Source organism: Sphaerulina musiva, assembly GCF_000320565.1.
Source record: "Sphaerulina musiva SO2202 unplaced genomic scaffold SEPMUscaffold_1, whole genome shotgun sequence".
Classification (NCBI taxonomy): Eukaryota; Fungi; Ascomycota; class Dothideomycetes; order Mycosphaerellales; family Mycosphaerellaceae; genus Sphaerulina; species Sphaerulina musiva.
In genome coordinates, this window is record NW_016017383.1 from 4,736,619 (window position 1) to 4,759,234 (window position 22,616).

General features: G+C 52.4%; 9 protein-coding genes across 9 annotated transcripts; 4 read left to right on the plus strand and 5 right to left on the minus strand.

Annotated features, from left to right (window-relative positions):
* Nucleotides 1–110: 110 nt before the first annotated feature.
* Nucleotides 111–6,614, minus strand: SEPMUDRAFT_146804 (uncharacterized protein). Its single transcript, XM_016903876.1, has 2 exons — nt 6,319–6,614; nt 111–6,211 (listed from the first exon to the last, which is right to left on the minus strand). Exons 1-2 carry the CDS (start codon nt 6,341–6,343, stop codon nt 243–245), a joined length of 5,994 nt encoding a protein of 1,997 aa, XP_016766015.1. The 5' UTR covers nt 6,344–6,614; the 3' UTR covers nt 111–242.
* Nucleotides 6,615–7,511: 897 nt separating this feature from the next.
* Nucleotides 7,512–10,430, plus strand: SEPMUDRAFT_153725 (glycoside hydrolase family 2 protein; the record flags this gene model as incomplete). The annotated part of the gene is made up of 1 exon (XM_016907524.1): nt 7,512–10,430. The coding sequence occupies exon 1, from the start codon at nt 7,611–7,613 to the stop codon at nt 10,428–10,430; it is 2,820 nt and encodes a 939-aa protein (XP_016766016.1). The 5' UTR covers nt 7,512–7,610.
* Nucleotides 10,431–12,355: 1,925 nt separating this feature from the next.
* On the minus strand, nt 12,356–13,089 carry SEPMUDRAFT_146805 (uncharacterized protein). The gene is made up of 3 exons (XM_016903877.1): nt 12,828–13,089; nt 12,535–12,764; nt 12,356–12,466 (listed from the first exon to the last, which is right to left on the minus strand). The coding sequence occupies exons 1-3, from the start codon at nt 13,006–13,008 to the stop codon at nt 12,437–12,439; spliced, it is 441 nt and encodes a 146-aa protein (XP_016766017.1). The 5' UTR covers nt 13,009–13,089; the 3' UTR covers nt 12,356–12,436.
* Nucleotides 13,090–13,325: 236 nt separating this feature from the next.
* On the minus strand, nt 13,326–14,551 carry SEPMUDRAFT_146807 (acyl-protein thioesterase 1). Its single transcript, XM_016903878.1, has 4 exons — nt 14,411–14,551; nt 14,330–14,345; nt 14,108–14,224; nt 13,326–14,051 (listed from the first exon to the last, which is right to left on the minus strand). The coding sequence occupies exons 1-4, from the start codon at nt 14,493–14,495 to the stop codon at nt 13,538–13,540; spliced, it is 732 nt and encodes a 243-aa protein (XP_016766018.1). The 5' UTR covers nt 14,496–14,551; the 3' UTR covers nt 13,326–13,537.
* Nucleotides 14,552–14,794: 243 nt separating this feature from the next.
* SEPMUDRAFT_146808 (LigB-domain-containing protein) lies at nt 14,795–16,193 on the plus strand. Its single transcript, XM_016903879.1, has 2 exons — nt 14,795–15,483; nt 15,576–16,193. The coding sequence occupies exons 1-2, from the start codon at nt 15,001–15,003 to the stop codon at nt 16,167–16,169; spliced, it is 1,077 nt and encodes a 358-aa protein (XP_016766019.1). The 5' UTR covers nt 14,795–15,000; the 3' UTR covers nt 16,170–16,193.
* On the minus strand, nt 16,187–17,024 carry SEPMUDRAFT_146809 (NADH-ubiquinone oxidoreductase 105 kDa subunit). The gene is made up of 3 exons (XM_016903880.1): nt 16,871–17,024; nt 16,666–16,805; nt 16,187–16,598 (listed from the first exon to the last, which is right to left on the minus strand). The coding sequence occupies exons 1-3, from the start codon at nt 16,954–16,956 to the stop codon at nt 16,543–16,545; spliced, it is 282 nt and encodes a 93-aa protein (XP_016766020.1). The 5' UTR covers nt 16,957–17,024; the 3' UTR covers nt 16,187–16,542.
* A 138-nt stretch (nt 17,025–17,162) lies between these two features.
* SEPMUDRAFT_146811 (UPF0041-domain-containing protein) lies at nt 17,163–18,155 on the plus strand. The gene is made up of 2 exons (XM_016903881.1): nt 17,163–17,480; nt 17,564–18,155. Exons 1-2 carry the CDS (start codon nt 17,271–17,273, stop codon nt 17,894–17,896), a joined length of 543 nt encoding a protein of 180 aa, XP_016766021.1. The 5' UTR covers nt 17,163–17,270; the 3' UTR covers nt 17,897–18,155.
* Nucleotides 18,156–18,261: 106 nt separating this feature from the next.
* Nucleotides 18,262–19,747, minus strand: SEPMUDRAFT_146812 (short-chain dehydrogenase/reductase family protein). The gene is made up of 5 exons (XM_016903882.1): nt 19,561–19,747; nt 19,419–19,481; nt 19,085–19,344; nt 18,942–19,005; nt 18,262–18,857 (listed from the first exon to the last, which is right to left on the minus strand). Exons 2-5 carry the CDS (start codon nt 19,478–19,480, stop codon nt 18,398–18,400), a joined length of 846 nt encoding a protein of 281 aa, XP_016766022.1. The 5' UTR covers nt 19,481; nt 19,561–19,747; the 3' UTR covers nt 18,262–18,397.
* A 536-nt stretch (nt 19,748–20,283) lies between these two features.
* Nucleotides 20,284–22,150, plus strand: SEPMUDRAFT_146813 (glutamine synthetase/guanido kinase). Its single transcript, XM_016903883.1, has 3 exons — nt 20,284–20,850; nt 20,938–21,940; nt 22,006–22,150. Exons 1-3 carry the CDS (start codon nt 20,418–20,420, stop codon nt 22,034–22,036), a joined length of 1,467 nt encoding a protein of 488 aa, XP_016766023.1. The 5' UTR covers nt 20,284–20,417; the 3' UTR covers nt 22,037–22,150.
* Nucleotides 22,151–22,616: the final 466 nt, after the last annotated feature.

The window sequence follows — 22,616 nt, forward strand, 5'->3', positions numbered from 1 at the left end:
TGGTACCTACATGTAGTGGAGGTGATGGACAGGGTTCGGGTCACGTGCAACAGGGTCATGTCATGTCTTGTCTATGCGCTCGCTCGAATGTGAAAAAGAAAAATCTACCATTAGTTACTACTGCTACTGTGGTGGCCATTGCTCTAAGGGGTATCACGAGAATAATACAATCATCACACGTCCACTTCTTCCACCACCAAAGACTCAAGCTTGTCCAAAGTCTCCCACGACGAAGAAGATTCCTAATCCTCATCACCTTTCGGGCCAAAGAAACTCAACCTCTTCCTCAGTGAACCTCTTCTCTCCATCTTCCACGTGTCCCCCAATTTCCGCTCATCGTCGCCAGGCTGCTGCTGCTGCTGCGACTGCTCGCTGCTGCGAACCCGGAACATGCTCAGCCGACTGTTACTTCGCTGTGTTGCCCCATGCCGGCTTCCCCCACGAGACTGCCTCCCATCGCCCCCATCGCCATTACTTTCCGAATATCCGCGACCTCTTCTCGAACCAGACCGCAAGAAGGGGATGGATCGACGACGTCCAAATCGCTTTTCCGGTTCATGCTGATCGTCTTGTTGAGCTCCCGCTTGTGCTTGCTGCTGCTGCTCATTCGCAGCAGCGGTCAATGCAATGTGCGCATCCTCGATGGAGTTTCGCGGTGTAATGTCCTCTTCATCCAGTCGCAGTTCTCGCTGTGGAAAGAGAACCTCCAGCTCGTGCTGGAAAGTGGCTTCAAAGCGTGGGAGAAGCTCGGCTCGGATCGGCAGGTATTGCGGCCTCTTGTACAAGGCCAGACAACGTCTGATGGCCACTGCATGATCCAGGAGAGCCACTTTCAATGCGTTTTGCACCGGTTCGAGCGGGGGGTCCATGGATCGTGAATAGACTGAAGGGTCGAGAGAGAGCGTGTCTGCTGCGGCCTCGGAAGTGGGAAGAAGGCCACGGTAGCGTGCGACGCTGGAGTCGGAGTCTTGATCCACAGAGCTCATCAAGTCTTCCGTGAGCCTCGACATGGTGCCTTCATGGTCGATGCCCTTGGCAATGCGCTTCTCCATCGCCAGTAATTCTTGAGTCTTGCGCGTCGTGCGCTCAATCGCAGCTTCGATAGGCAGAAGAGTGACCGTCTCAATCTTGACAATCTCGCTGCGTCGAAGTATGGTAGGAAATTCCTCTGCTGCGGTATAAATGACCTTCTCGACCACCTGTTCGGTAATGGGAAGATCACGCGCAGGGTGTCTCGAAGTCATGGCGAATTTCCGTGGATTGGCGATCAAATTGTATTCTCGCACTGCTTGTGACACTTTGGTGCGCTGAAACACCATGTGCTCAATGTCCTTGTTGGGACTCACCGCATAGATTTGCAAGAATTGTCCTTCCACGCCCGGTTCGGCGCCACCGCGTACAATCTGAGCCGATGGATGAAGCTGCTGCATGCGCTCTTCAAACATCGATAGTCGATCTGTCGGATAGCCTTCGAAGATGAATTGCTTGTCTCGGAGTGTGGCTGGAAAGCCCAACCCGCGGTAGACCACTCTAAAGTAGCGTGGGCTCGTGCGATCGCCACGAGCGATGCGCTCTTGAATACCAGCAATCGCGCGCTGTGTCCGAGCCAATTTGAAATAGTCAAACGAGTTCAGCTCGTACTGGTGCGCGAGTTCGCGATATGCGGCCAATGCCCGTTTCCACGACTGGCCCTTTTCGTAGTGTTGGCACATGCGAAAGTACAAGGCCTCTTTGCGATCAAAGGCCGATTGGGCCGGCAGCTCGGATTCTTTGAGGGCGGGAACATGGGTGTTGGGGTCCCATTCGTGGCGATCAGCGTGCATCTGGATGGCCAGACCGGCTTCGGTCATGTTCCCAGCGGCAATCTGCATATTGGCGAGCTGGTGCACGTAGCGAGTATACGCATCTTCGGACTGCACATCCTTCAAAAACTCCATGAGACGCAGCGTATCCACCAGTCGGCTTGCGTCGTTGACGACCGATTTGCCCGAATGCACGCTTGCCAGCATCTCTAGCAGTTCCTGGATCCTGCTAAACATGTCAACCACGGCATTATACAGACTGTCCTCGACGGTGTTCTGCAGCGGCTTGAACTGTTCGAGCATCTCGGGCACAAACGTCTTCTGCAGCATGGTATCCGTAACCGTCTTGTCTTTGCACAGCTTGTCGAGACAATCAATCATTGCAGTCTGAATCAACGACAGGTCTTGATCAATCTGCCACGCACTAATGATCATGGAGCGCAGCACTTCAATGGCCACACCACGAAGACTTCCATGCACGCTGAGGCACAGCTCCACGATCGGTGCAACGAGCTCCGGCACAAACTGTACTTGGTAACCGCCCATGCGGTCGAATCCATAGAGTCGCTTTTCAAGGTCATCCGTCTCCCAGCCAATCGCCTCCCAACTGCGCTTGAGCAGGTTGGCACCCAGTTCGCGAACGTCGCCCGCAATCTTCCAGACTGCTCGTCGTTTTTGTTCAGGAAAGGTTTCCATGGCGAGTGCGGGACTGCCGAGAGCGGCGAAGAGGGTGTTGAAGAAGATGCGCCATATGGACGTGTCAAATTCAAAAGCCTCGGCAGCATTGGGAGCATAAATATCAGGCAAACCTTCAATCAGGACCTCTTCGATGCGCTCCAGCGCAGTGATGCTGTACCGGTGATGACTGACCAGCAGACTCAGCCAGCTACACGGGAACGCCTGACACGAGAGAATGCTTTGGCTAACTTCAAGTGATTGCGCGAGCACACCGGGAATGTCCACGGTATTGGCATCAAAGTACAACTTGCGATCCGATGTGAGTGCTGCCGATATGAGGGCTGCAATCTCGAGCATAGCCTCGTCCACATCGATGTCTTTGTCCGTACGTTTGGTCGGGAATGGATAGCTGGTCGGAAAGAGCATGCTAAAGACCCGTTTGGGGCGACGCGGCAGTTCCTGCAGCACGCCATATGACTCGGCAAGTTTGGGCACATACTGGCAGCTTTCCTCGCCCAAATGTTCCATTTGAGTTGCAACCACGGCGCAACACAATCGCACCGAGTCGCGCCACTGCTGATCCGGTTCCGGCACCCAACCCCAGTAGGGCTCCAGCCAGCCAAAGGTGCTCGCCGTCAGATTCGCGCGCGTCTCGGGCGCTTTGAACACATCGAGCTGGCTGTAGTTGACGATGAGAATCAGCCGGTACAGCGTCATCTTACCTCGGGCATGAGCACAAGAATCCAGCAAGTCCGTGGCAACCTCGAGAATCTCCACGGGAGTCATGAGTGGTGTCAGCTCCGGCAGCCACGTGTGGAAGCGTTGCACGAGGAGCGTTTGTGTGCCCAGCAGGACAGGCATGGGATTGCGCAGGAGTGCCATGACTGCCACAAATAGTCTCTGCAGCTCCTCCTTCAGCTCGCCCCGACGGTCTGGTGGGAAGTCACCATTGAGCTCTTTTTCACGATTGGTCTCGGGAGTCGGCTTCATCGAATCGACAATCAGCTTCAACATCTGGTCGCCCACCTTGAAGGCCGCTCGAAGCTTGCGAGAAGCATCTGGATCCATGTTGCGAGACACCAGTCGGTGAAAGGCTCGTGCGAGCGACTTGCTTGCCCTCGGCCAGTCATGTCGCGTGGTAGCATAGTCCTCGATAATGCTCCCCAGTTCGAAGCGCTTATCGCGTCCAATTCCCAGGATGACGACGAAATTGTGGAATATAAGGTCTTCGTAGTCCGCAATATCTTCGTATTCGTGCAAGATCTCGAACATGACGGCAAAGACACCATGCAGCATCTTCACGATTTCAATCTCGGGAACATATGGAAACCGCTCGAGGAGCTCCTGGAGGCCATCGCCGTGGTAGTTTCTCCAGTGCAGGACACCGAGCAAGGTGGGGTCCTGCGAATACTCGGTGCTGCTCAGAAATGTGCGCAATGACACTGTTGCCGCGTTGGCTTGGAGAGCGTCGTTCCTGTCGTGCCACGGAGGAAGAGCCAGATATGCGCCTTTGCCGCCAACGATGCTGCTCGAATATTCGTCGTACACGTAGAGTGACACTTGATGGTCGCCATCACGAACGAAGGCGTCGAATTCCCACAAAGGTACCCACGCCAGAGCAAAGGGAAAGTTGGGCGAGTCAGCAATGCTCATAACCACATGGCTTCCGGGGACTTCCTCGGCAGGAATTGCGAGCCTGATGGTCTGGTTCCAGCCCTCGCCCGGTTCAATTCCCGTGGTCCGCCACGCCGTATGTCCTTGGTGGTTTGCAGATGTAAAGATGCAGTCTTCGAAGCGTTCTCCCGACGCACGTCGGACCTCCAACGTCAGCTGCAAGTTCGACAGACTCGTCTGACACCGTTGATTCACCGGCACCGCGCCAAATTTCGAATGCGCCAAGGTCGCATTGCGTGGCATCCGTGGCTCACTCAGAGTGAGGTAGATGTCACTTCGCTTTTGGGTAGGCACACCGGAGAAGCCAAGCTTGGGGGTCAAGAAGACCTTATGTAGCAACGTTGGGGTATTTCGAATGAGACTTTCCAAGTCAGCAGTAGCAAAAGATTTGACAAACACATCCAAACGTTTCATGATGCCCACGCGGGCATAGCCACCTGTGGCGCTGCGTGCAAGCTCGCGGACAATCTCAGCCCAGCCTTCGCTTTCGTCGTTCTTATCGTTGCCCGCAGATGAGGTGGGTGTCCAGAGCGTAACTGTAGTTTCGGCGCTGCTCTGGCCCTGGGCGAGCTCTGTCACGTCGATTGCACCCAGACCGACACAGCGTCGCACCAACTTCGTCTCGCTCGGGGCTCGGGTATCGGAAGGTGTTCTGCTCGATGTCCTCGATCGATCTGATCGCTGTGAGTGCGCCGTGTCCGGTCGTGAGCCATTCGCGGTAGAGATATTGCGGCCGTGGTCGCTCTTCTTCCTCGTGCTCCCGAACACGCTCAGTCGGCCCTTGGTGCTGGTTTGCGAGTTCCCATGGGCACCACTGTGCAGCAGAGATGGCTTCGCTGGTGTATGCGTGAATGCTTGCCCATAGACGGTCTGCCGGACAGGCTCATCCCGCAATAGCTTGAACACGACATACAACGAGCGCGTCTCGGCACCGGTGCCGATGTCTGTGTTACTCAAGTTGACGAACAATGTTTGAGGCTGATCCTCAGAGGCTGTGGGTGTGGTTTCCGGCATGGGAAGAGATATGGCAAAGCTCTCACTGACCGGCACTGGTTTCTCGCCATGCTCCTTGGTGAACAGGCTCACGTAGAGCATGCCCGGTTGGTCGGCCTCGCTGACCAGGTTGCGTGCGTCGACCAACAGATGATGCAGCATGTGTTGGTCTGAGGGAGGTTTGGGAGGCCGATCGAGGATGCTCATGTTCGCCTGTAACTTGGTCATCTCCACGACCGAGTCGTCGGCAGTCAAGATGCGACCCTTTTCGGTGGGACTGCGCACAATGACTTCGTCGCTCAGCATCTTGTTCCCCGCCACCAGATCCCACACAGTGTCCTCTCGTAGTGCCAGCAGCTCTTTCTGGGTCAAGACATCGTGCATGAGCTGATTCCGCGCCACATCGACCCTTTTCACGAGCTCTTCCACCTGTGCGAGCTGGGTGTAGCGGCGGGCCAGGAGCATCTCGTGCAGGCGCGCATCGTGCCACTCTCGCAGACACGAGGCAATCTCGTCGACCAGAGGTTCTATGGCAGACAAGCCCGATTCATCGCCCACACGGAGGAGTGGCACGGGAGCAAGGGGCTTGGGGGCATTGGGATCCTTGGGCAAGGGCTCATCCGAGGACAAGAGGATGGACTTTCTCGCCTTCACCGGGGCGCGCGTGCTCTGTCTCCGACTCAATCGCTTGCTCTTTCGCCGTGCTGCCAATGCCTCGCTCTTCCTGCGCTGTCGGGGGTCGGCAGTGTCCTCCACGACAGGAGGAACTCCATTGCTGGTGCCGTCCTCTCCATCAGGCTCGGTCTGTAGTTGGCCATCTCCCAGGAACTCGCGTATCTCGACGCAGTTTGCAGGAAAGATGCCGGAAAAGACTCGATGCTCCAACTGCTGGCCCCGATCACTGGTGAGACCTGCGAGCAGGGCAGGCGGAGCGACCAAGTATCCACGGTACCATTCTTTCCTGCTGCCGCCTTGTTCGATAATGTAGATGTGGTCGCCAATCTGCAGAGGGAGGTCGAATTGTTGGGTGGCGGTGAAGGGAGCGGTGGCAATGGCGAAAGCGACTGGATGTACCTAATTAGCATACGTACATTCCATTCCCCCAGTGCACGCGCAGGAGGCGCGCAACAATGTCGGGTAGGCATTGCAGTGGTAAGAGAGCGAGACACACCTGAGGGAAGGGGCCTCCACGGCATTGCTCCCAAGTGAAGTCCGATGAATGAAGGTGGGCAGCACGTGGCTGCAAGCGCATCGCGTCCAGACGGAGAGCACAGTTGGTTGTATTCGGGGCCAGGAGTGCCCACTGCTCTCACCGCGAGGGACAGGTACTGCTGGCAACGATCGCTTCCAGTGGAGGTGGCCAACAGTGAGTACTACCTCCTAGGTAATGATGATGATCTAAGAATGAGAGGCTGCACCAGATTCCCCAAATATCCACATAACAGAAGGACGGTTCGGTGCTGCGAGTGCGACGCGTGCCCCCCGGATGATTGCGAGAGAGTAGTTCGACCTTAGGAGGTACTAGTACTTTTTACTTTCTACCTGTGCGCGCGTTGTGGACGACGTCTGTGCGTCGGCACCTTCGACAGTCGAAACGTTCGAGGGTAGAATCATCTCCATAGAACGAGAACTATACTTGATACCAGTTGGGCGGCCGCACTACTGAAGCACTAGGACGTGTCGATACCTAGTCGCACTGCCGCTGAATCATGCACTTCACCGCCGCGGCTTCGAATCATTCATGCATTTCATGCTTCCCATTCTCATCACCGCGCGCCCTTTTTGTGCTTCCGCTGCTCGGTCCTGCAAAGGCTATCATCTCGAGAGCGAGAGAGAGACATGGAGGAGAGAGACACGAAGGAGCCATGAGGATGCACGAGGGAGACACGCGGGAGACACGAGGGAGATATCAGGGACACATCCGGGACTGGGAAACATTAACACACGCGTCTTGGTATTATTGTTATTATTGTTCACAGACAGTCTACTGTAGTCAATACCTCTCCCTGCTCGCTGCTCATTACCGCGAGTTCTATACCAGCCTGCCCCGCCGCCGTCGGACGGGGAGATGACCACCCTTTCCGGCAGTATACAGCCGCCGGCTCTGGAATTGCAACGACATGCATATAGAACATCATTATAGAAGGCTACACGCCGGCAAGGGCCAGTCTTTCCCCGCGATCGTGTCTGCTCCGTCCCTGATCGCTGCAACCACCACCAGGGTCCCCGCAAAAACAACACGAGTGCGACTGTGCGAGCAGAATTGGAGATTATTCCTCCTGGGGGCCGAGCAGTGAATTGGCTGAATTGCAACCTCGCGCTACTACTACCGTACTACACCACCTCCTCATCTCGCCCTCAGGTATATGTAGACTGGAACTACCTGCAATCATTCGTAGTCTGGTCGTGCCATTCATTCACTCGTTTGCACATTCAGTTTGTTCCCTTAGTTCTACCGTAGTCATGCGTCTGCTGTACCATGCCTGGGCATGGCTACACTTGCTGCACGGACATGTCGACGCACAGCGCGTCATTAGCCTCGCTGGCAACGGCTGGACCATTTCGAATCCTTCGCTGAACGTCTCTTTGCCCGCCAAACTCCCCAGCTATGTCCAGCTGGACCTCCACGACAACCAGGTCATCGGAGATCCGCTCTTTGGCCAGAACAGCTTCGATCTGCGCTTCATTGTCGCCGAGAACTGGACCTACACCTCCGCCCCCATCTCCGGCCTGTCCTCCGACGACGCCAGTAGCACCTGGCTGCTGTTCAATGGCCTCGACACCTTCACCAGTATCTCCTTCTGTGGCCACCATGTCGCGAGCACGAATAACCAGTTTCGTCAATACTGGTTCGACGTGTCCGCCTTCCTCGCCAATTGCAAGCCGGAAGATCAGATGGTCGAAATCAACTTTGGATCCGCTGCCAAGATTGCCGACGACATTGCCAACGAGCCGGGCCAGGAGACGTGGCCGGACGGGGTGATGCAGCTGTATCAGTATCCGAATCGATGGTTTGTCCGAAAGGAACAGAGTGACTTCGGTTGGGACTGGGGCCCTGCCTTTGTTCCCGCCGGTCCATGGCAACCAGCATGGGTGGTCCAGCTGCAGCAGGAAGAAGTACAGATCCGCAACAGTCTGGTCGACATCTATCGACAAGGCCAACTCAACAACTTGCCTCCGGATCAGAATCAGCCATGGGTGGTCAACGCAAGTCTGGACTACTTTGGATCGATCCCGTCGGGCGCAACTGTGCAATACCGACTCACAGACAGGGCCAACACTACTCTCATTGCCCAGGGCGAGCTGTGCAATATCACCATCAGTGCAACGGCAGTGACCGGCTTGACCACCATCCCGGACGGAAGCGTGGAGCTGTGGTGGCCAGTCAAGATGGGTGCACAACCGCTGTACTACATGACCATCGACCTCATGTCTGCCAGTGGCAAGACGTTGGCATCCGTGACGAAGCGTGTGGGTTTCCGAACGATTGTGCTGAATGGCAACCCCGTGAGCAGTGAGGAGCTGGCGTTGGGAATTGCTCCCGGCAATAACTGGCACTTTGAGATCAACGGGAAACAGTTCTTCGCCAAAGGATCCAACTTCATCCCCCCCGATGTCTTCTGGCCGACCGTCACTCCCCAGCGCATCTCGAATCTGTTCGATACCGCCATTGCTGGTAACCAGAACATGCTGCGCGTGTGGTCCAGTGGTGCATACTCGCCGGACTTCATGTACGATCTGGCCGACGAGAAAGGATTGCTCCTGTGGTCCGAATTCGAATTCGGCTGTGCACTCTACCCGGTATTCCCAGAGTTCCTCGCCAATGTCCGAGCAGAGGCAGAGTACCAAGTGCGAAGAATCAACCATCACCCATCACTCGCATTCTGGGCAGGAGCCAACGAAATGGAAAATCTGGAGCTGCCGAACGCCAACAAATCAGCACCACAAGATTACCCACGATACCAGGCCGAGTATGAGACCTTGTTCCTCCACACCATCCTCCCTGCAGTGTATGAGAACAGCAAGAGTATCAGCTACCAGCCCAGCTCCACCTCGAATGGCTGGCTGTCGCTCAACCACAGCGCTCCTGTGGAAGAAATCATGATCCAACGCTACAACAATAAGACCGACGGCCATGTGTACGGAGAGACAGACTACTACAACTACAAATCCGAATTCCTCGGCAATACCACTTCGTACCCCATCGGCCGCTTTTCGAACGAGTTCGGCTACCACAGCATGCCATCTCTACAATCCTGGCGCCAACAAATCGCCGAGTCGGATCTCCATTTCAACAGCACCACCATCCTCCTCCGGAACCAACACAACCCTCCGGGCAACCTCGACACCAGCAACCTCACGAAATCGCTCGTCGGACAGGCCCAAATGACCACCGCCGTAGAACGATGGTACCCGACTCCGAGCAAGATCGACCCCATTGGAAACTTCTCCGCATGGTGTCACGCCACGCAAATCTTCCAAGCAGAGTTCTACCGCTCGCAAATCGAGTTCTATCGCCGTGGCAGCGGCCTCCCCAACCGCTGCATGGGGAGCTTATACTGGCAACTCGAAGACATCTGGTCCGCACCCACATGGGCCGGAGTCGAATACGACGGACGCTGGAAAGTGCTCCACTACATTGCCAAAGCAGCCTACGAACCCGTCATCATCGCTCCGTACTTTGATAGCGCCACGGGCAACTTGAGCATCTGGGCCACTTCCGATCTGTGGGAATCTGTCAGCGGCACTGCGACCTTCGAATGGTACGACTGGTCTGGTGCAAAATTAGAAAACGTCCCCGCCGCAGATGGAGCAGGAGCCGTACCCGTCACGATCGGAGCTCTCAACAGCACCAAAATCCTACAAACCAACACCACCTCCACTCTGCAAACTCTCTCCCACGATGACACCAACGCTCTGCTACGCATGCAAATCTCCGTCCAAGGCAGACTGCCCAACAGCGCCGTCGTCCAAACGTTCCAATCCGAGAACTGGTTCCATCCTCGCCCTCTCAAAGACGCCGCACTCGTCGATCCCGGCTTACAACTCCGCTACGATGCGTACTCGAACGTCTTTAGCGTCACCGCGACCTCTGGTGTCGCGGCCTGGGTGTGGTTGGACTATCCTGCGGGTGCCGTCGTCCATTTCGAGAGCAATGGGTTTTGGTTGGCTCGGGGCGAGACGAGGCAGGTGGGTTATACGGTGCAAAAGGATGAGACCAAGGGGACGTGGGTGGATGGCGTGACGGTGGAGAGTATATGGAATCAGACGCTGAGTGTGTAGGTATATATAGTTGTTGGAAGAGGGTGATTTTGTTTCCTATTGTTGACAAAAAGTTGACGTTGATGCAGGACGGAGGGAGTGAAGTAGTAGTAGATTAATTCGTAATATATAATTGTGTGTTTTTTCTATTCTTTTTTCCAAACCATTCATAACAACAGCAACGACAATACCACGAACAAGAGAAGAAGAAGAAGAACGAGAAGAAAAAAACCAACCCCCTCCCACCAACCCCATCCACACCTCACCTCAGCAAATCCATCTTCCCCAACATACCTACACAATAACCTACCATAAAACGTACATTATACATAAACTCGCTAACAAGGAACCGCAACCACCTCCTCCTTCCAGAAACTCTCCAATGGAGAAGAAAAAAAAGAAGCTTTTTTCTTTCCCACCACAGGGCGCCCGTAGGCGTAGGCGCGCCGCCAGAGCGACGGCGGGGCTAAAAATTCGTATTTATCAGAGTTAAAAGAACATGGATAAGGGCAGGTAAGGTAGAAGAGCTTACTTACCTGTAGGTGCCTATCTGTAAGCTGTAGTGAGTGAGCTTAACTCGTCGCCTACGGCAATCGTGGTTTTTTTCACAAGTTTGTAATAACTACGGTAGTCAACGACACGAGGATGTAGTCAAGGGGCAAGGGGAAGAGGGGGTGGGTATGTCAAAGGTAGGTGAGGTAGATAGGTAGGTACCTAGGTATAGATATATGTCTTGGAGTGTTGGGCTCCCTCCCTCCCTACCAACATACCTACATACATATCCTACATGTAATCATCAACAACAATATCATCATCATTCATCATCATCCCTTCGAAAATCAACAATGGGTAAGTCACATACCATATATATACATACATAAGCTACATATCTAAATCCCTCAACTAACCCAACCCGACCTTTTCCCAAAAAAAAACAGCGAATAATAACATCTACCAACTCGGCGGTATGTTTATGTTCCCCCTCCTTCCCCCCAAATGACATGCAATGTTTTAACATCCTATACTAGAATCTTTCATCACAAAAAACTATCTCCTCTGGGATACGTCGTCTCGTCGATCGGAATTGCAAATTTTTTATAAAGAAGAATCTTTGCTTTCGTTTGATTCTTCGGAGAGGTCGAATTTTCGGGGTGGAAAGGAGATTTATGAGGGGGTTTTTGTGAGTTTTTATCTTCTTGTTCTTTCTTTTTTTTGTTATGTTTTTTGTTTCTTGTTTCTCCGTTGAATGATGTGGGAGAGAGAGAGAGAGAGAGAGAGATTCAACTCATCTTTCCCTTCTCCATCTTCTTCTCTCATCCTCCCTTCTTCTCCATTTTCCCCTTCTCTTCCCCTCCTCCTTCTTCTTCCTACATCTCCTAATCTCTCACATCTAGAACTTAATCTCCCACGCTCCCACCAAACACGAAATCGCCTCAATCGACATTCAAGGAGACACTACAGACGACATGATAGTTTTGGTCACAGGCAAAGTTTTCGTAAGTTGCCCCTCCCCTCCCTTTTTTCTTTCTTTCTTTCCAAGTCAGATGCTCTATTCTCTCAGATATAGCTTTCTTTTTACTTGGCTTTCATTTTCTTTCATTTTTTTCCTTTTCCTCAGAGAAACCAAAGTGAATATGATTATAAAAAGTGACGATCATCATCATCATCAACGAGGTTAACTTTTTTTATTTCCCCGCATCTAGGTCGGTGAAGGAAGTCAGGAGCCGTTGTACTTTTCCGAGGCGTTTCATTTGAAAGGGGATGATGAGAAGACGGGAGACGGGGAGAAGGGGTTGTATATTTTGAGGGATATTATTAGGATTATAAAGGTGCAGTAGGAGAGGCATGGATGAGGAGAGGAGGGGGAAGGGTGGATGATTATGAATGGAGGCGCATGTTGAGGGGAGGTGGGTATGTGTGAGATGTGTGGTGTGCAAGGACAAGATGTTTTGCTGATTTTCATTTCATAAACCATCGACCCATTTCAATTCGTTTCGAGATTGTCATACAGGTGAGATAGGAATTTTTTACTTAGCATTCGCCATGGCCGCAGTATCCTACGAACAAAAAGTCAGCTTTCACTTTCCCGGACGAAGAAGAAAAAAAAAAGAAAAAAAAAACTCACCAAATAAACCTGATAAAAATCCATCTTCAACTCTTCCCCTTCTTTCTTCACAAAATGTGCTCTCGCAGACCAATCCACCGTCGTACCCCTCCCATCCTTCAACGTATAATCCACTGTCCCATACAACATGACTTCCTCCTCCGACCCCTTTCCCAATCCAAACAACTGCTTCGGAACATGTGATCGCTTTGCCACTTTTTCCCACATGCCATGTCGGAGTTTAATAATTGCTGTATGATGATTAGAAAAAAAGAAGAAGAATCAAAAAAAAAGAGAAAGAAAAAAAACCTTACCCTCCCGACCCTGTACCCGATTCGAAGCCATAATAATCGTCCCATCCGCCGTAAACATATCCGCATATTTTTCGTGATTGGCAGGAGAATCGGAAATTTCGTAGAATTTGGAAAAGTATTCGACGATTTCCGACGGGATGCTGCCGTCGGAGGGGACCGAGGCAATGTATTGGCTGGTCATGATGAGAAGAGGGGCTTCTTCTTCTTCTTCTTCTTCGTCTGTGGGAGATTTTGTGTGGGAATAAAGGGATCAATGTGTATGTGAGAGAGAAAGTGAGAGAGAGAAGAGAAGAGAGAAAAGAGAGCGGAGGTTAGTATAACATAGGAGGGGAGATCGGCTGTTCGGAAGTTCTACTTTTGGTTATAATCAAAAATTTATCGGATGTTTCGGCTGAGATCATAGAGTGGTTATCAACTTGTGATGCCATATACCTTAGTACCCATCTTAGTTGCTCATTTTCACTCGAGAGCAGTGCGTGGATAATATTGAATCTGATGGGTCCCGCAAACGCTAGTTCGCGCAGCATTTGTAATATTATATCATTTCGTGATTGTCATAGGATTGAGCGCTAAAACCAGTTCTTCAATCGCTTCCATACTGCAACCGTCAATACCCACAACAGCAACATGCCCACGACCGCTAACGCCATCTTTGTTTCCCCAGCATCATACGGTTCCCGGGCTAATGCGCCGCGTGCCCAGTCAGGTAGTCATAAGCTGCCGCTGGCACCTGATGCAGCCTTGTCCCCCATCTCGGGAATTCTGCTCTGGAGATATGCCTTCAAATCCAGCAGTTCTTGCGGCGAAGCACTATGCGGCAAGCCTTTGTAGGTCTTCAAGTCCACCGAGTATCCTAACCCCTTCAAATGTTCTGCCGAGAATTGACCCCACGAGTACTTCACCACGGGATCTGCGTCGCCGTGGCCCATGAAGATTGGTGTTTCCTTGTTGGGGGCGTCCGTGGGCACCAGCTCCGTTGTCTTTTGGTGCAAGGGCAAATAGCACGAGAGTCCAAAGATGCCGCCCAGCTTCGTGGGATTACTGATGCCTGCCAACAGAGCCATGGCACCGCCTTGACTGAACCCACCCAATACGATGCGATCACTGGGGACGCCCGCTTTGATCTCCTCTTCGATCATGTTGTGGAACACCTTTCGCGAGCGCAATAAACCTTCCTCGTCTTGGCTCCTGTTGGCGATATCACCAAAGTTGGCAATGTCGAACCTGTCACCCTCTTAGCCTCTGCCTGGTGCATGCAGTGTTTGCCCTAGACCACGTACCATCCTGGCATCTTCATGCCTCCATTGACCGTGATGGGGATACTCGGAGCGTTGGGGAAGATGAATTTCGTTTCGGGGAAGAGGGATTCGCGTCGGTATTCTCCTGCGAGGAAGGCCCTACAAAGAACAAGCAGAATGATTAGCCCACCGAGTTGCCAGTATGACCGATGAAGTCGATCTGGCACTCATTGTGAGACTCTGAGAGAGAGAAGGGGGGCTTACCATCCTGCACCGCTATCTGTTCCAGTGGTCAGCTACTCCTGTTCGCTAAGAAATGTACTGCCAATGAGGTGTAGACTGTACCGCCGAGACCATGAGCTACGATGACAGTGGACGTGTGTCGCTTCACAGCCGGCACGACGATTGCTGCCGCTCCTGCAGTAGCCATTGTGGTGTGATGTGGTGTATTGTGAAGTTGTTCTGTTATACTGAGATGTTGAGTACAAGGTAAAGTAGAATGGTAGAGGGAGATGGAAGACAACAAAAAGTGGTGATCTGCAGCGCTTATTGCTCTTTTCGTTCTGTTGCCTGATCCTGAGCTGTGGTTGGTAAGAGAACCAGAAGGGGACGCGCCCTCGGACGTCATCTCGGAATTTTATTCACCTGGCGGCCTGGACCTCCTAATGATGTAAGCAGCAATAACTAAGAATACCTTCTGCGGTATCTCTCCGCCCCAAGCACTACCGGACGACTTACCTATACCTCCTACAGTCCGTACCCGAGACTCGGGATATTCTAAGCCACGCTTTAAGTAAGCAGGGTGGTATGCTAGCCATCGCCTGAATAGCTTAGAAACGACTCGAACAAAAGAAACGAAATAAAAAGTACAAGACCCAACCAGAACGATCCATCATCCATGATTTCCAATTCCCGCTAGCTACAGGTACCTACTGATGTATCCCTCCTCATCCTCCTGGTTTCGAATTCTACTCATAGGACTCCTCATCGCCGCCACAATTCCTCTCCTCGCTTCGCAATCCACCACGCTCGCCCAGCTCTTGAACCGTACAAAGAGGTCCCTCATTCTACCCTTTTGGACCGGTAGAAACAACCACAACTCCTCCTTTACCTCCAACAACACCAACACCATTACAAGGAATTTCCTCTCTCTTAATAACAACAACATCAACACAACAACAATAATGCCAGGCCAACGAACCCCCGTCTACTTCCTCTCCCATGGAGGTCCCAATATCATGGAAGATACAAACCACAAAGCCTATGCCAAATTACAAGAAATCGGCCGAGAAATCACGCAACAGGTTCAGCCGAAAGCTGTGGTGGTGTTTAGTGCACATTGGGAAGGATATCGAGATACGATTGAAGTGAATACGGCAGAGAATATGGGTTTGATTTATGATTTTTATGGATTTCCCGTAAGTTTTTTTTTCCCCTCTTTCTTTCCAACATACTAGGTATATGAAGAGAACCCTTGACTGAACATCACTTTCTTCTCGCCTACGTACAGGCCCATTACTACGACATGAAATACCCACACACAGGCTCTCCCCAACTCGCCGCCCACGTCATCGAGAAAATCCGTTCGGCAGGAATCCCCGTCGAAGGAGTCCGTCGCGGTCTCGATCACGGAGTCTGGGCATCCTTCATGTGCGCCTTCTCACCCGACAAAAACCCGTTAAATGTGCCGATTGTGCAAGTTTCCATTTCCGACAACCATGATCCGGATCGGCACTACCAACTCGGTCGCGCCGTCGCATCGTTGCGAGATGAAGGGGTGCAGATTATTGTGTCGGGTATGGCGGTGCACAATTTGCGGGATATGGCGCGGGCGTGGGGAAGACCGGGCGCGTTGGATTATGTGTATTCGTTTGATAAGGCTTTGAAGGAGGCGGTGGAGAGGAAACCGGAGGAGAGGCAGGCTGCGATGGCGGAATTGTTGAAGCGGTCGGATGCGAGAAAGGCACATCCGACGTTTGAGCATTTGTTGCCGATTTATGTGGGTGCTGGGGCGGCGAGTGAGGAGTCTGGGAAGCAGTTATGGACTTTGCCGGAGGGAAGTATGAGTTGGGCGCAGTATCGATTTGGAGAAGTTGGAGCTTGAATAGTGAATTAAAAAATGTCCTTGTACTGTGTCAACATGCGTTAAGTATTCTCGTTTGGTGTTCTGCTTCTATCAGTAGTGCCTAGGTGCAAGCCTTGCGGATAACAGACCAACTATGCAATCCGAAGTATCTGCAACCATCCACCAAGCCTGCTCTCTCCTCCCCTCAATGCCTCTGCGGCGCGGTGGGTCCAAGTGATCTGTCAAATGTGGAGCATTGGACACAGCCTTTGTCAACAGATATCGGGGGTATCATGTGTCTCGTTCGCAGCGCCTTTCATACTGTACAATATGCACACAATCAGAAGCAGCTTTCACTCCTACTTTTCCGCTGCATAAGTCACTTCCCTTCACTTGCATCCCTCCCTCCCCACTATTGCCCTTTGACCAATGCAGTGATTTTGTCCTCGATGCCCTTATCATCCAGTCCTGTTCCACAAGCATAAGTACTCCAGAGCATTCGCAGAGAGCTTCTTGGTGTTGGATTTCTTCTTACCCTTGAGATCCTCTGCCTGCTCCCGTCCAAACTCATATCGCGCAATCACTCTAGGCTCAAACCCCATGGCTTCTCGAATCAAAATGGGCGTATATGGATTGTGGTGCTTCATGGTGGGATAGGCGCGCGTGAGGAAGGAACTGGTGAGAAGGTGAGCGACGTGCGTGCCATGGAGATGGTGCTGTACTCAGGTGTCGAGATGTACCGGACGGCATTGGAGTGTTCGGAGGTCTGACAGTGGTGGAATCGCAGCTCCTTGAGTGCCTTGGAAAAGGCGTATTTGGTCGACATGTCGAGAGTGCTGGGATTGGACGAGACGGGGTTGGAAGGTGGATGAGGCAGGACAAGACAAGCAGGTTGTGTAGGTACAGTATGTAGGTACATACCTGTAGTTCCGGCTCGAGGTGAATGTCAGCCCGCAGCCGGCCCTGCCAAGCATTCGACCTCCACTCTCTCCGATGAGGGACATTGACCTTGAACAACCTACCTACCTACCACCGCAGTCTCCCCCTTCCATTCAACCTCTCCCGACTCGACATAGCCGACAAAGAGAGTCGAGTACTATCCACGCCTCGACTTCCTCCTTCCCGTCCACCTCTACCATCATGTCTGCGCGCTTCGGCCTCCGTGCTGTGCAAAACAGCTTCCGCCAGCCCGTTCTCCGCCAACAGATCAACACCATCTCGCAACGACGAGCGCAATCCACCGCCACCAATGCCGCCGAAGCAACCAAAGCCGAAGCGACCGGCTTCAGCAAATTCTTCAACTCCCCCGTCGGTCCCAAGACAGTACACTTCTGGGCTCCCATCATGAAGGTAAGAAAGATAAGCCTTTCTCTCATACTCTATTCTCCACTTCACTTCACACAGAGTGTTGGGCTAATTCTATTAAAACATAGTGGGGTCTCGTTCTCGCCGGCGCCGCAGATTTCGCTCGTCCCGCCAAAGATCTCTCTCTCTCCCAAAACTCGGCTCTCATGGCCACAGGACTCATCTGGACGCGCTGGTGCTTTGTGATTCGACCGCAGAATATGTTTCTGGCGAGTGTGAATTTCTTGCTGTTTTGCGTGGGAGCTACGCAGACGACTCGCGTGTTGTTATACCAGAGGAGCTTGGAAGGAAACACGGCTACTACGTTGGGAGAGGAGATTAAGAAGGATGCCAAGGAGGGTTTGGGCGATTTGGAAAAGGCGGCGAAGAAGGTGGAGGGAAAGATTGTTAGTGGGAAGTAAGTTGCAAGGGGGAGGGAACGAGTTGGTAGGTCATTTGGGGAGGAAGGGATTGCCTTTGGGAAAAAGGGAATCTGTGGGGCGCGGAGGAGATCGATAGGGTGGCCTGGATGTATACTGCGGTGTGTACAGTCGGTGGTATGAGACTCAAGCTGCAGTTGAGCTATGACAGTATCTCCTATGTTTTTTTGCTGGGAGAGGAGTCAATGCTGGCCTATGTAATTCTTCGACCCATAAGGTAGATGAGGATATTGGTTCGTCACATTTCCATCTCACCTGGTTCGTCTCATGATCTTTTGTCTTGTCACTACTACGTTGCTTCAGCTCCAGCCCTCGAGCTATGGCCTCGAGAAATTGCAATCTAGGTACCTACCGCTGCTTTATCGTGAACAAGACGCAAAAGCAGAGAGGATGAATTCATAACCGTCTCTACAAAACCAGCTTTACCATGCATCTATCCTCCCCACCTCCAGACTACTTTTCCCGCAACAGCCCACAAAAATTCTACCGAGCAGCATTCACAGGCGGCTGAGTCGGCGGACCTTCCGGAGTCACATACGCCTTAGTCATACCCCCATCCACAACCATATCATGTCCATTCACAAAACTCGCCTCATCACTCGCCAAAAACAAGACAGCCTGAGCCTGCTCCACAGCCTCTCCAAAGCGTCCCGAAGGAAAATGGACTTCGCGACGATGCCGTTTCGCCTGGTCGTCGCCAAGCCAATCTTGCAAGAGTGGTGTGTTGAGAGGTGCCGGACACAAGGAATTGAAGCGGTAGCCTTCGCGGGCGTGCACAATGGCTAGTTCGCGCGTCATGGCTGCTACCGCGCCTTTGGACGCTGTGTAGGCTAGTTGGGGTGTGGCGGAGCCGACGAGCGCGACGACTGAGGCGGTGTTGATTATGCTGCCTTTGGTTTTCTGGTGTTTGCGGAGTGAGAGGACGGCGTGTTTGCTGCCGAACCTGTGTGTTTTTTATTTGGATAGATTAGTGACTCGTTCTTTTTTTTTGATGTCGTGTGATGATGGACTTTTGATCAAGACTTACCATACGCCTTTGACGTTGATGTTTTGTGTCAAATCCCAGATTTTCTCGGGTGTGTCGACGGCATCTATGTAGAAGAATCATGTCAGTTTTCTTCTGATTTTGCTTGCACTTTAGTAGCTCGAAAGTGATGATAATTGACTCACCTGCATCGTCGGCGTGCATGATACCAGCATTGTTGAACATAATGTCCACGCCACCCCACGCATCGACTTTCGCAACGGCGCTTTCAATGTCTGCCTCCTTGGAAACATCAACCTTGGCGATCTCGACTTTGCCCCCTGCTGAAGGAGCGCACTCCTTTGCCTTCGCGAGGGCTTTCTCGAGTGCCGGGACGGAGATGTCGGTCATCAAGACATTGGCGCCTTCGCGGAGGAACAGAATGCTGGTCTCGAGTCCAATGCCTCTGGAGAGATGTTTGTTAGCTGAGTGACTTGCCTTTCTCGTGACGTTTGCTGTCAATCAATGCAACACACTCACCCAGCAGCTCCTGTGATGACGGCATTCTTGCCTGCGAGGCGTCCTGTGGTATTGCTGGCCATGCTGATGAAGATGTCAATTTTTCTTTTTTTATTGTTGGTCTTGAGGTACTTGTAGGATGTACTGAATGTTTTCGACTCACCTGTTGTTGGAGTGATATTTGTGTGGCGCTTTCCTAATTGGGCAAACCAATCCAGGTGAACTTGTACCTCCTAGCTGCTCTGAGGGAGCGCCGATAACGGTGATGTTGAAAGGGTTATTGTTTAATTTAGAGGGGGATGAAACGGCTAAGTTACCTCCTCACTTCCTTTGGAGGATTGTGCAAAAGTGAAGATTGCAAAAGACTCTGCCGGGTGAAAGTGAAGATCTTTGTAGATGGCCTGATATATGCCTCTTATGTACATTCCATGTCACTTCGTATTGATCACTAGTGATGTTGACGTCGTTGTTGTTGCAACCAACGCGATAACGATTAACTTCATCTGACATTCTTGAAGAGGATGATCCGGTCTCGCTGCCTCTGCTGTGCTTCCCGCGGGGATAACCTGTATGGAGTACCTAACAAGAATGAAGTCCTGCCGATGTTACCGTGCAATGCCATCATTGCCCTCCGGTAAGACATCGGTATCGGGCTGCTCGCCTGGCACTATCGGGGCCAAGTGACGGCGAGGTCCATACGGCGTCAGACGGACGGGTGAAGGTGGACGCGCTGGCCCTGTCATCTGTCCAGCCCAGCCACTGCCACGCGACTGATGAGCTACCTTAGCCTTGTGATCTGCACACTGCTACTGCTCCACTATCTCTAGTTAACACTACATGAACTACCCGATAAGAGTTCCCGCCGAAAACACATTTCCCAGATATCGTCACACGCTATTATTCAACATTACCACTGTGGAGTTGTACTCAACGATACAACACTGAACAGTCTGGTATATACCGAAACATACCCTTCTCACACCCACCGTAGTACCATCACCGAGCGACCGGATCAGCGTCATGGCCAATGCCAAAGAACCCTCGGAGCTGAAGCATGAGGACCTCGAAGAGCTGCTGAAGGATGACGACGCCATCAAGGTCGGCGGAGTGGATATCGACGGCCAAGTACGAGGAAAGTTGATGTCGAAGAAGAAATTCATGTCCATTGTCGCGAGCGGATTCGGCTTCTGCTCCGTCATCTTTGGCTGGGATATGCACGATCAGACATATTTCAAAGAGCTGGCCATCAGCAATGCCGCCAATGGCTACAGGGATATCACTGCGGAAGTGGACGTGAGCAGCTTTCGAAGAATACCATGGGAGAACAATGTGCCGTTCTTCCTGGTGAGCTTCAGAGAGCCCGAAGGGGAAAAGTTGATCGCATGCCCTCGTAGCTTGCTGGAAACAGCGGTCGAGAAGATTGAAGCCAGCGGCATTGGGGCTCTAGCCGGCGGTGCGTATCATGTCTTTTGAAGCGTTGCGCGAGCGAGCTCTCGCTGGAGACATCAGGACCTGCCACTAACTTCCCCACTCACTCTAGCGGAGTACGAGTTCTTCACTTTCAGAGCACCATCCGATCCTAGCGCGAATGAACGGAACTCGAGCGCGACGGTAACCTTCTTGAAGAACAATCCGGTGAACTCCCTGCCTAGTCTCGAAGAGGGCATGTTTGGGTACTCTCTCACGCGACCGACACATAACCAGAAGTGGTACTATGATATATTTGAGACGTGCAAAAAGTTCCGGTGTAATATCGAAGGATGGCATACGGAGAGTGGGCCGGGTGTATACGAGGCGGCACTGGAATATGGAGAGATCAGGCAGATGGCAGACCGGGCTGCACTGTTCAAACTGGTGGTGAAGAACACGAGCTCCAAATACGGCATCACACCGTGCTTCATGGCCAAGCCGAGAGAAGGCTTGCCCGGTAACAGCGGCCATATGCACGTGTCACTTGTGGACCACAAAACGGGCAAGAATCTCTTCCATCGCGAGGAGAAGGACGAGAACCCTCCATACGCAGATGTGGCACATGTGTCCGACATTGGCCGCTCATTCCTCGCAGGCGTCTTGGAAGGGCTACCGGATATCATGCCACTCGTGGCTCCTACTGTCAACAGTTACAAGCGTCTGGTCGAGAATTTCTGGGCGCCAGTGACGGTATCATGGGGCTTAGAACACCGCGCTGCCTCTGTCCGTCTGATTGCACCACCGACATGCCCGCCAAAGGGCACACGACTGGAGATTCGCGTGCCAGGTGCTGACACCAACGCCTATCTCGTCCTGGCAGCAATCCTGGCGCTGGGATGGCGTGGTGTCGAAAAGAAGTTGGCAATTCCTGTACCGCCACTGGGGAAAGGTCAGGATGTAGGAGGAGAGGCAGATAAGGGACAGAGGCTTGCAAAGAGTCTCAAGGAAGCAACTGCCACCTTTGCTCGCCCAGGAAGTATCGCGCGTGAGGTCCTGGGTGACGCATTCGTCGACCATTATGCTGGCACTCGCGAGCATGAAGTCCGGCTGTGGGACGAAGCGGTGACTGATTGGTATGTTTCGAATCTCTTTTACATCTCTTCCCTCGGCAACTGCGATACTAACTGACATTTCACAGGGAGGTGAAGCGATATATCGAAACAGTATAGGCAGCATCAGTGGCTGGACAGCTCAGGGTGATGGATCAGGCCGTCCATGTGGGAGCGGGAGAATGAATCTGCAGCGAGTAGTTCTCAATCTAATGACCTCCACATCCGTTGAGCCAACAACCATAAAGTCTCTGCTTCTGGGTGTTCAGGAGGTAGGTAGTCAATGTCTCTGCCCTGAGCTGCATCGAGTGGCGGTACGCAGAAGTGAAAGTGGACTCCATCTGTTTGTGCCACTCACTCCATGCCCGCCAAGACTCGCATGTACAATAATAGCTCGCCGTGGAGTGGCAGCGTAACCCTTGCTGTTCCCGCTGCTCTAGGTGAATGCAAATAGAGTCTCTCGCCTCAATCATACGTCAAAGTCTGACGAAGAGCGGGTGAGGATGTGTCTGCTTGCGCTCGTTTCTTTGTCTATAATTGCAAGCACAAGATACCCTCGATAGCGGACTCGGGAGCTGTGTGCAAATGCCGGATCACAATGAAAAGGTATCCACCTATCATCCATGGTACCTGGTACCTTTAGGCAGTGAAGTTCTGTGGATGGGTGGCGCCGGACCGAAAACAAGCCAAGGCTCAGCCT